The sequence below is a fragment of the Abrus precatorius genome, unplaced genomic scaffold (genome assembly GCF_003935025.1).
Source record: "Abrus precatorius isolate BTA unplaced genomic scaffold, Abrus_2018 Scaffold7, whole genome shotgun sequence".
Classification (NCBI taxonomy): Eukaryota; Viridiplantae; Streptophyta; class Magnoliopsida; order Fabales; family Fabaceae; genus Abrus; species Abrus precatorius.
The window spans coordinates 27052544-27065763 of NW_020874417.1; the positions used below are offsets into that span (position 1 = coordinate 27052544).

A 13220-nucleotide genomic window follows, 5' to 3' on the forward strand; every position below is an offset into this window, starting at 1 on the left:
TAACTTTGTCCCATTAAAAACTTAAAATTTGGAGTATGTGATTAAACAAAAGGAATGCTTGACTCCTTATTTCATAATATTCATACTTGCATTGGCCCGTTACAACTCATGATATCTACAAGAAGTAAGTAATTAAATCAATATTCTAAATTTATATAAGATATTTATTAACATAAAAAAAATTTCCTTAACTTTAGACCTAATGAGTTGTACCTATAATACCTTTTAAAAATTTAGATTATCATTTTAATTACTTACTTCTTGTTCTAAACATAATGATTGCCACTAATAATATCTAATATGATGTAAGAATCTTACAAATTATAATTTTTAATGAAACAAATTTAAAGAGCAATTGAGTGATATTGTATCGGCCGCACTCTAACTACATTATTTATTAACATTGTCTACCTCTTATCATGGAGGTCCACACTATCTCTAACATGGTCAAAGTTCATTAGCAATTGATTGCATTATTACTAAGTTTGAAGATCATCAAATAAATTTGAATATTAACCCGTTTTGCAAAACAACAAAAAATTTACAATATATGAAAAAAATTTAAAATTAGAAACATGCAAATTTATTTATAAATTGTAAATCAAGGGACAAAATTCACGAGTTAAAATTTCTTCAAAGTCTCTTTGCTAGTTTGAGATTATGTTGTTACAACTCGAATTGCTGTTATATCAATTACATTGTATAAGTTTTAGGTTAATCTTTCAGGCAAAGACAAAATAAAGTTAGGAAAAAAGAAATAAAGAAATGATTCGCTCTATTAACTAACCAGAGTAGGCTGAGGATAGTTCAGTGTTAACTTGAACTCTGCTAGCTGTGTGTATTTGGAAGAATGAAGAATTCTTTTTGTTCAGCCAACGGAGGAGATAATGCGTTATTTTTACCGGAAGAACAATACACGCTGGAAAATTGTGTTGCCCTTTTTCACAATACCCAACATAGTTTAGCCACACATCTAAGGTTATACTTTGTTGCTCCTTCATGGATGACTAACCCAAACTGGTGATATTTCAAGTAACCTAAAGCTTGTTGGCAAGGGAAAAGAGAGTTTAAGATAACTACAGAGCGAAACGAAATGTAATATTTTCACAAATGCAACTATATCTTTGAAGTTTCATAAATGACTTTGCGTTCATTCAACTTGTCAAATATTTTTTTTCACAACACATTAAAAGTGCCAAAGAGTGATGAAATTAAAACGACATTTGGGACTACAATTAAAATTCTCAAAAAGGGATTTGAAAAGGTATAAAAATCCTATGACCAAAATTGTTATCTTTTTAACTTCCTATTTAACCACTGAAGACCATAGTTCAGGCACCAGAGCCGTCCAGAGTAGTACGCCGGTCTATCGATTAGCGTCTCATTTATTTCGGATAACCATTGTAAACATTATTTTCATTCAGTCTGTTGTTTAGAGAGACAGAACAAAATAAGGTTTATCTTCAATTCCAAACATGGAACTATTTGTTGAATGATCGCATTGACTGATTGCAAAATTTGCAGAGTCAAAGATAAACTGGTGACACTGTTTAAAGGCCAATACATAGAGACAACTTGCATGCAAAATATCAAAGAAATCAAGCGCCGGACTAATTCAAATAAGACTATATGGCTGCCGAAGATCAGAAAGAAAAATTGGACGAACAAACTCTTTTTCTCATGCAAAATACGCAGATCCTGAGATGCATCTTGGAGAATTAGTAGAAATAGGAAAAGTGAAATACTTTATGAAAAGGGAGAAACTCGAAAAAACATTCAATTTAATATCAAGCCTGCCAAGTAGCAATTGGGTGGCAGGGCGTTCACATCAGAATGCACAATATAACTGGCAAGAAATCACGCGTTGAAGAATTCATTTTGTGAACAAGAATTTCACAGGGACAACTCTTGTAAGGACATGGTTATACCAAGAATTAATTATGGTCAAGAAAGAAACAAGTTTCCGATGTCAATGCAATAACTAACTACAATGATCAGCTCATGCTAAGAAGGGCATAAAACTGTCGGCAAATGGCACACAAGAAAACATATGCGTAGGGGAATATGTATTTCAATCAACAGCTATACCAATTTAAAGCATAGCCCATTTGGAACAAATCTATAAATGCTTTGTGATTATTTGAACAGTTCTCAGTTGAAAGCTATAGTTAGAAACGGTAATATATATTTGTGCAAAGGGAAGAGATGTCTTTGATTATTGTAGGCGATCAACAATCACTAATAACATCCAATTACACAGGACTCAAATTGACTTACATACGAACACGAACCATCACAATCACAATCCACATGAGTTTGGAGCATCATTGTGCTTCACATAAGAAGACATTGTTCATATTCATGATAACACTTTCTCCAGGTCAAATAGAAAATAAATTAGAACATCTCTCCATGTCAATATACCATTCTTAAACCAGTGAAACTTGTCAATTGTAAAACCGATACTAAAAAGCAGCACTCTTAACACAACGAGAGAGACAAACACAAGATCATCCAATAACAACATTCAAAAATCAATTTTGGCTATGTCCTAATGTCGTTGTTGAAGATGAATTCTATTAAATTTTGGCACATACAGCCCTAAAGGTTTGATGTTCAGTATGATATGGATTGAAAAACAGAAGAAACATGGGAATGAGAAAAGCATATATGAATAAAATTGAGTGTCAGTGAAATCTACATGACAGTTAAAGAATGGAAAGAAAAGAAAAGAGGAAAGTCAAACGCGAGTGTAAGCACCGGCAGGGTCAGTGAGCATAGGGCCATAGGGGGATTCCTGATCGTCACCAACAAGATCATCGGTGCTCCTCAACGCGCCGTGCAAGAAAACCACCACAGCCCCAACGGCCAGCGAGACAAAGAGGTTGACCCAGACGCCCGTGGTAAACAGAACAACAGCGGACAGCACAGCGAGTACGAGGACGAGGATGCGGTCGTCGAGAGTGACAAAGTTGAAGAGGGTGAGAGGGTCGCTGTCGCGGGAGAAGTAGAGGAAGTACCAGGCGGCGAAGAGGATGAGGAAGAGAAGGAGGGCGAGGAGGTGGGAGAGGAGACTGAGGAGGAAGAGGAGGAGGAGGAGGAGCGCGTAGTTGAAGAGGAAGTAGGTCAGGTTGTGGGAGAGGCGCGTGGAGACTTCGGAGAGGGAGGATGGGAGAGAGAGGGCGGAGAGGTCAAGGAACTGGCCCCAGGGACGGCGCGTGGAGATCACCGTCTGCCCTGCTTCCTTCAAATTCGAAAGGAATTCGGCGGAGGACGACATTCTCTGTTTCTCCAACGTCAATTCAATCGGTGAATTGGAAGAATGGAGACCAAACCAATTACCATTCCCAGCTCACGCCTTCCTCGTTTGTCTTCGCATCACTCCCCACTCCGTTTCTTCATTTTTTGCTATTGGGCCTTCGAAGGCCCAATCTCCAAAAGATCGAATTGTTCCACACTCTCTCCGACCTGTGTCAGGGCTACTGCCACTCCCAATTGCTCTTTCAAGACTTTTTATTATAATCCATTTACTTTTCTTAATTATTTTTTTTATCATATATGTTAGTATTTTATTTCAACATTCTCTTTAACTTAATATATCAGTTAAAATAACACTTTTAACTAAACTGGTCTTTGAAAAAATTCATTAAAACCAATTTAATCCATGAAAAAATAAATTCAATCAAAGACGGTTTCATTTCAATTTTACAAATATTAAAAAATAAATTTTAAATTACTGTGTGATGGCTTGTAAATTCTTAGGTTCATTCAAATTTTAATGTTTTAGTGTGTTATTTTTATCCAATACTAATAAGAATATTAAGGACATATATTTGGTAGTTAGAATAGAATTAGGATAAATATAATAAGAAGATTGAATAATATTATGACATGATAAGTTTTTATTATATTCAATGTTTGATGCAGACTTAATAGAAAGAAATATATCACATAAAAATATATAAAAAAATTGACAAAATTACTCTTTTGTTTATATTTATCAAAATTAAGATTATTTTTTATATTATTATTTATTTTAATTTATAAAAAATATATAAATAATTATATTTTAAATTTTAAAAATATATAAAAAGAAAGAGAAAAAAGAGAGAGATAATAAAATAAAAAATATTTTTAAAAAAATAATTTTTAATATTTTGTAAAGTAAAAGGACATTTTACATTTTTTCACAAGTAGAACAATTATCACTATTGATTTTATCTTAAATATGTATAGCACAATAATAATTAGTGATTTAGTTAAAAAAAATACAAATATTTTTAAATTTTTAAAATATTAAAAAATTACAGTTATCAATTTTAAAAAAATATATAATATCTATCAAATTAAATTTGCAAGTACATAATAAGCAACTTTTAAAAAAAACAGTTGATATTATTTCTTTCATCTTTCAATCTAATCATTTTTTCAAATAACAATTACACTAATTAAATTAAAAATAGATATAATAGTCATCCTATCCTATTCACCTCTTATGCTTTCACTCCTTAAAATTGTAATTTGAAACCATTGTTATCGAAGGAGGCATCAATTTTGGACCCGCCACATGGCTCATAGACGTGTCGGTTCGGTTCCAAAGTCTAATACAATGTTTTTCTTCTTTGTGTTGTGCGGTCCATGTGGAGAGGATATTGGAGTATCGTTTGTTTGTTTCCTTATGAGTATGTGGATGGTATTGTGCATGCATTCATGGATTTGACATACGTTTGTTTGGAATACATGGGTATGAACATTTACTAGAACAATGAGGTCCCTGAAGGGGTCGATATTGCCAAAAATTAGTTCCTAAACAAAATGGTCCTCACATATACATGTTGAAAATGTGCAACTTTATCAAATTAAACTAATCATTTTCTAAAATTATTATTTGCAAATGGCTAAACATTTTAACTTTATTTACTATCAAGGCCAAATTAGAAAAGACCCTAAGAATGTGAGTCCCTCAGTGGTAAACAGTAAATTCATATTGCTAATTCTACTTTCACAGTTATATTTACACTTTATTTTCAGATGATATAACCATACAGTCCATATTTTGATTATATCACTAGCCTATATTCTCAATAGAAATACAAGGTTTAATTTAATATAAAAAAACAATTTTTTATTTTATTCTTAACACGAATCTAAGTAGTTTAATTCCTGTTTGAAGTTAAATCCATATTATTTGCTTTGTCAATGAATAAAGTAGATGGGTCGATCATGCTTAATATATAATTTATATTAAAACTAATTTAAACTATAAATAACATAAAAAATGCACTTAAGCTCTTATGTCAAGAAGAAAGATTGAGAAGAAAAACATGAATCTCACAGAGAAGATAACCAGAATTATATGTAAAATAATCGACATCAAATCATTGTTTTAATGTTTAAAGACAATAATGGGTAAAATACTCAATAGACACTCATAAAATTTATTCATAATAGGTAGGATATTTATCCATTCCATGAATATGAATAGATATCTGTAAATTTTAATAGGGAGATATCGAAGTACCCACTCCCGCTCCATACCTATATATACATACATATATATATATATATATATATATATATATATATATATATTACTCGTTATATAAGATTAATATAAAAATATATTTACTATTTTATATTGTTTAACTAGGTTAATATAATTTAATTATTACATAGTTAATATGAGATTGACTTTTTTAAAAAAATTATTTAAATATAACACACATATAAAATATTTTTCACACAAATATTTTTGTTGATAAAATCATATTGATATTTAAATCATAAAGTGAATGATAAATAATAAACATATTGTAAATATTTTATAAATTTTACAGTTACCTACTATTACTTATTACCGTATACTTATTATCTATTGATAATATTTAAATTTTATTTTTTATATTTCAATTTAAAATAATATTTTTCTATACAATATATATTACAAGTACAACTATAATCTATTAAATTTAAATAATATTATTCTTACCATTTTATTTACATTCAAAGAAGTTCTTGAAAAGATATAAAATATAAAACAATTTTAATTCTTATTTGTTAATTTTTTCTTTCGATTAAAAAGTAATTTTTTATATACACGTATATTTTTTTATTATAAAATTTTATTGTGATAATAAATTTTTTTATTATAAAATTTTTTATATACATGTGTATATATATATATATATATATTATTTTAATTAAATCTATTATTTTTCTTATAATTTCATATTTAAAAATTAAAAAAATATTTCATGTATCTACTTTTCATTATCGTTTAGTACTTGAACTTTTTAACCTTAATTTTACTTTCATTCTCAATGTCTGCCTCATTAACACCTATTATAACAACTATAAAATTTTATTTATTAGAGCTAGTTGTTAATGTGGCCACAAGATGTCACTAAGTGATCTCACACGAAGAGCCACTCATTGTGCAGATCTATCTCGTTGTCGCTTTGTTGTTGCCATTCGATTGAATCTCACAAGATAAGAACATTGCTGACAAATAACTTGTGTGTTTAGTTTTACTTATTATTTTTAAAAATTTTAGTTTAGAAAATTATTGCATTAAGATATATTTAGCACTCTTGATCTTTTAATATTTATTTTTTTATTTATGTTTGTACTTTATCGGCAACTCCTTATTAAATTTTTGTATTATCATGTTACTCATCTGAAGTTATATAAACATAATTTTTTATAAATATTTTTTCTCTCAATCAAGCGCAGGTAATGGGTACAAGATGAGTATGCGGGTATCCAGATGTACAAATACGAGAATTAATGTTCATATTCACACAAATATAGGGCTGAATATGAGTATATTTTTAAAACACGGATATGAAAATAGATACTATAGTACCCTACCTATACCCTACATTGCCCGAAGAAAATACATGCAAGTTATAAATTAGATAGGAATAGAAAATGAATTAAGATGCAATCGAAAGGTTAAACCAAAACGGACCTTTATCTCCAAAATTAATCTAAAAGGAAAAAATAAAATAAAATAATAATATATATATATATATATATATATATATATATATATACTTCAAATAGTTATTAAAAAAGTTGTATGAAATTACACTTCAAAATAAAAAAATTTAATTTCACTTGTTATTAAAACTACGCAGATAACAATGAGAAAAATTACATATTTTTTATTTAATTTAATTATTTATAAACTAATATTTTGAGTTTTATCATCGCCTAATCCTTAATTTGTTTGGTATGACATATTTAAGTGAAAAGAAAATGATTCTTTATTTCGTATTTAGTTTCAACTCAATGGTAAATAAAATGAAGATATTTAGAACTTTGTTATTATTATTTTTAAAGTAAACACACACACATATATATAATTTTAATTTTTCTTATTTTAATTTTTTAGTTTTTTAATTATTCTTTTATCTCAAAATTTTATACTATTATTAGATTTTGTATACTTATTTATATAAATTAATACAATATCATATTTTATTAATTATTAGATAAAATTTTAAAATAAAAAAGTAAATATGAGTAATTAAAATTGATATAAAAAAATTTTAATTAAGGATTTACGTATAGCAATAAAAATAAATCATTGCATACAGTATTTTTTTTAAAATATAACTGTTAACTTTACCTGTTATTTAATGGTATGCAAATGAAATAGGAAAAATCAATTATACTTTTATTAATTTTTTGCTTATTCATCTTATTTATTTTAATTTTCTTAATTAATTCATTAATGGAATGGTAACAGACGAGTGATATTTTTTTAAGTATATTTCTCTCTTTTTTTCAAAGTCTAAGAAGAAAATTTTGTTACGGTGTCATATATTTCTGCTGTCAGCACAGATTTTACGTTAGCAAAGTCAACGGTTTTATATAACATTCTTTATTTTATTTTATTTATTTTTCACATATATATATAAAATAAAATAAATAATTCCAAAATCATTCTTCCAAAATTAATATTAAATAATTTTTACATTATCTTATAAATTAAGATAATATTTTATGTTTTAATACGTAAAAAATAATAACTATTAATTTTATAATAACTATAATATTATAAAGAAAAGAATGACATGCTGCGGAAGGAAAATAACTTTTGGACCATATTTGACGACGGGAAAATATTTAACACCGTTCGGAATATAAGCGACTATGATCATAATGTTTGTCTTTCTTTCTTTTGCAATCTTACAAAATTTGACTTCCCGAAACAATTTTTAACAGAATTGAAGACTTAAATATATAGTGAAAATAATTTGAGCGAAAATATTTAATTATTGTGAAAAATAATACAAAAAATATGTTATATGTTATTAAACTTTTAAAAATACATATAATTATTTAAATGGTCATATCATTATTAACTAAATTTTAATTTTATCGTTTATATAGAATTGTATAAATTAAAATTATAAAAAATTAATAACACAAAAAATTATAAAAAATATTATATAAATAATATAAGACTGAAAGAACAGTCAATGAGCAAAAAGAATAGCACGCAAAGAATTAAAGGAGTATTGAGGCCATTATCTGCATCAAGCCACGAACTCGGTTGCCATCTTTGAAACCCCTTCTTGATAAGCCAATCAAGAAAATGAGAAGAAAAGTCTAACATGAGAAATCTATATAAGTAGGCCCTTTTCTCCATTATTCACATCACATCACATCACACGTTTCATACTTATCTATTTCGCTCTTTCTCCAATGGTTGCTTCACTTCAACCCCTCATCGTTTTGTCCTTTCTCTCATTGTTCATCTCTTCCTCCGCTGCTCAAACCTCTTTCAGACCAAAGGCACTTGTTCTTGCTGTCACCAAAGATGTTTCTGCCTCTACTCCTCAGTATGTCACCAAAATCAAACAAAGGACCCCACTTGTGCCAGTGAAGCTAACTGTTGATCTTGGTGGTGGTTACTTTTGGGTGAACTGTGAAGAGGGTTATGCCTCATCCACCTCTAAACCATCCCGTTGTGGCTCTGCTCAGTGCTCACTTTTCGGTTTATATGGTTGTAGCGGGGACAAAATTTGTGGTCGCTCACCAAGCAACACTGTAACAGGTGTGTCCACATATGGCGACATTCATGCTGACGTTGTTTCTGTCAACTCCACTGATGGAAACACCCCAGGTAGGGTGGTTTCTGTGCCTAACACTCTCTTCATATGCGGGTCAAAAGTTGTCCAGAACGGCCTGGCTAGTGGTGTCACAGGTATGGCTGGTCTTGGAAGGACTAAAGTTTCACTTCCTTCTCAGTTTGCCTCAGCTTTCAGCTTTCCAAGGAAATTTGCCATTTGCTTGAGTTCTTCCACTATGACAGATGGTGTTATGTTCTTTGGTGATGGCCCTTATAATTTGAACAAGGATGTCTCTAAGGTTCTCACTTTCACCCCTCTCATTACTAACCCAGTTAGCACTGCTCCTAGTGCTTTCTTAGGGGAACCCTCAGTGGAATACTTCATTGGGGTTAAATCTATTAGAATCTCGGACAAAAATGTGCCACTGAATACAACCCTTTTATCTATAGATAGAAATGGTATTGGTGGGACTAAGATTAGTACTGTTAATCCTTACACTATCATGGAGACCACAATTTACAAAGCTGTATCTGAGGCCTTTGTGAAAGCTCTTGGAGCCCCTACAGTTGCACCTGTGGCTCCATTTGGGACTTGCTTTGCAACCAAAGACATTTCCTTCTCAAGAATGGGCCCGGCTGTGCCTACCATTAATCTAGTTTTGCAGAATGAAGAAGTGGTGTGGAACATCATTGGTGCAAATTCAATGGTGCAGTTTAATGATATAAATGTAATTTGCTTGGGTTTTGTGGATGCTGGATCAAGCCCAAGTGCAGCCCAAGTTGGATTTGTGGCTGGTGGTTCACACCCAATGACTTCAATCACAATTGGAGCACATCAATTGGAGAACAATTTGCTACAATTTGATTTAGCAGCCTCAAGGCTTGGATTCCGCTCACTCTTCTTGGAGGTCACCAACTGTGCCAACTTTAACTTTACTTCTTCTGCTAGAATTTGATTATTCTAAGTCCAATCAAAACTTAGTGCACAGGTTTCTGTATTTTAAGATCTATGCATGTCGACCAGGTGGAGAATAAGTGAGGTTGCATTTATGCATAGCCTCCCAAAATTTATTTACCTTTTGTCTACAAAATAAAGAGCACGGTTGTTCGACGGAGCTACTATTGTGGATATATTCATTTTACTTGCATCTTCAATTATTTTTTTGCTTTTAATTATTCTTCAACGTAAGTCATAGAAATAGTGATACCAACACTTATGGAAGAGACAGATATCCAAGAAACCGAAACTGCGTAATAAAAACGTAAAAGAATGAAATATATTCCATTCAAAAGATTGAAAAAGAAAAATATTATCCAACAACATTACCATCTATAAAAAAAAATGTTGTTCTCGCATACTCTAATGTACCAGTTTTATCAGATTTTATTTCAAAATGTGATTGGGGCTATGAACCTAAAATACGTGGATCGATGCTGTAAAGTTTGGATTATAAGAAACAAAACATTATACTTTTTGCTTTGCTCTTTTTCACTTGTATGTATTATTTTGGTCTCACAAATATAATTAAATCCCATATAAGGCCAGACCGGAGTAATACACTAAGTTCAGTCAGGCCCAAAAAATAAAAAACAAAATATTGACTTGATTGACCTTTTTTGCAATTTTTTCGAGCCTCTGCTCTTGAAGAAAGGTCCAGTAAAAAAATGCCTTCATTGTTGATAGTTTTTGTTTATATTGGGGCTAAGTTTTTGTTATAAATCCTAAACCCAAAAAAAGAAGAAAGAAATAAAAAATAAGTAAAATATATATGCTGTTCTCTAATGTACCAGTTTTATCAGATTTTATTTCAAAATGGGATTTGGGCTATGAAGCTAACGTGGATCGATGCTGTAAGCTTTGAATTATAAGAAACAACATTCTGCATTTCTCTTTGCTCTTTTTTCCCCTTGTATGTATTATTTTGGGCTCATTGCTTCTTTCTTCTTAGCTTGTAGTGTGTGCATGTTTATTGTGCTATTCTGAATGAAATACAGTTAGAAATTCACGTAATGTGTTCAGGCATATAGAATGGATAGACAACGTGCAGGATGAAGCCTCAAAATAAGTTTAGATTCGTGGAGTTTCAAAATCCTCTTATCCTTATAAATAGGGAACATTTGTTATTCTATCATTATGAGTTTGAATTTTATAAACGAATAACTATTATGTTTAAAATAATATCTAATATTCTGAAATACCACGTAAGTTGTGTTACATGCATCACTTTATTGTCATTTCTTTTCTTCATTTAATATCTTCAACTAGTAGTTAAATTAGCTATTTTTCCCTCAATTAATACTTAATTTAATTACCCTACTGTAGATTATTATTAGTCGAAGTTATTCAGACGACGGCTATGGTTAAATTTTCATGTTAATGGATCGTTCGGCCAAATATAGCTTAACCACTAAGTGGTAAAGAAAAAGGAACCTACTATTATAAATTTATGGTCTTGACCACGTTGAAGAAGAGATTTCGGTTCTAAAGTCTGTTCACAAAGAATTAATCAAAGAGAAACAAGATTATAAGATCTTGTGGATTACCATTGGGGAAAAATGGAGCGAAAAAGAAAAGGAAATGTTTGAGTAGTTGAAATCTGAGGTGCAATGGTACGTGGTGCACTACTTCTCACTCAAAAGGTTTCATGCCGCTCCAAGAGCTGTGCAATTACCAGGTAAACCTATTCTGGTGGTCACCGATACTCGCGGGGAAGTAATAAATAAAAATGCAATGCACATGATTTTGGCATGGCAGAGCGAAGCCATTTCTTTTCTACCCGAGCACGTCCACAAACGCATCTTCGACCGGAACTGGTTTTGGATCGCAGCCTCTAGCATTTGTTCTGATATTAAAAAATGGCAGGTAATCAAGCACCGCTAACTTTTCAATCTTTGCACCGTTAATTTTTTATACAAAAATGTCATTAGTTCACCTACGGCGAAATTAATTATACCATTTATTAACTTCAATATATTCATTAAAAATGAATGTGGAGTCAAAAGGCTTTGACATTGCTTTCACTGAATACTACAACAAAAATAAATTGGAGACTACTATATATTGATCATTGTGTTAGCTTCCAATTGAATATCATTCTCTCTGGAGTCCCATTACACATATGTTGCCCAGATCCATCATGTGAAATCAAAATAGTGGAGATAGCATCAGTGAGTTACAAGTGCTGCCATGTGATGCATTTTGTCTCTCTGACCAAAATGGTGAAGCTTATCCCCAAGAACACGATAATAAGATCAATGCTGTATCGCTTTGAAGAACAAAGATGAAGTTAAATCTGATCACTCCGCTCCTGCTTTTATTGGAAAATCAAAGTGAAGTCCATGAACACTCTGATCGATCTTGCATGCTTTGATGAATTTGTGAAAAATTTACGTGTGTAGTGATATGCTATGCATGGCTTGTTTGTGTTGAGAGGTACTACAAATCAAGGCTTGTTTTGCCTGTTATCAGTATTAAATAATGTGGTGTGTGCATGTTTATCTTTATCATTCAATAAAATAAACTTGGACTGCTTCATGCCTGTTTCATATTAATTTTATTCATGCATGTGAGTGTGAAATTGTTATGACTAACTTTTCTCTCTAATATCTTTATGCATTTATAAGTTAACTAGTTTTGGATTAGTTTGAAATTTATTTTTGGGCTCCAAATCCTCTATCACATGTGGGTGTTACATCATTTCAAAAAGAGCTTCAACAAGCGGAATAACACAAGCAACTCAAAACCTTAAGAAAATAGGTGTATGAGTTTTTTTTTTTTTTTTATAGATTTCTAAATTGCCCATGTTTTATTCCACTTGTAATTATTTACACTTGATTTCAATGTAAACAAAATAGAATAAGATTTCTTCGCAATAATTAGAGTAAACTTTTAGTTTTTAAAATATGTAGCGTCATTTAAATTAATTTTTTAAAATTAAAATTTTAGTCTCTAAAATTAATAATTTTTTATTACATTAATCTTTATTATTAAGATACGTTAAAATTGAGTAATAGAATGATGATTTATCACGTTAAGTGATACATACCATATTATTATCAATATAAAATGATGTTATTTTAGAATTTTAATGCAAAATAGAAGATAAAGAGAGACTTTATTACTTAACAATATTAAAAG

The 13220-nt window shown here is 30.3% G+C and overlaps 2 protein-coding genes across 2 annotated transcripts; one reads left to right on the forward strand and one right to left on the reverse strand.

The window, feature by feature from the left end:
• Positions 1-615: 615 nt before the first annotated feature.
• LOC113873073 (PRA1 family protein D) lies at positions 616-3367 on the reverse strand. Its single transcript, XM_027511042.1, has one exon. It carries the CDS (start codon positions 3278-3280, stop codon positions 2741-2743), a length of 540 nt encoding a protein of 179 aa, XP_027366843.1. The 5' UTR covers positions 3281-3367; the 3' UTR covers positions 616-2740.
• Positions 3368-8627: 5260 nt separating this feature from the next.
• LOC113872531 (basic 7S globulin-like) lies at positions 8628-10804 on the forward strand. The gene has a single exon (XM_027510155.1). It carries the CDS (start codon positions 8716-8718, stop codon positions 10036-10038), a length of 1323 nt encoding a protein of 440 aa, XP_027365956.1. The 5' UTR covers positions 8628-8715; the 3' UTR covers positions 10039-10804.
• The last annotated feature ends 2416 nt before the right edge of the window (positions 10805-13220 follow it).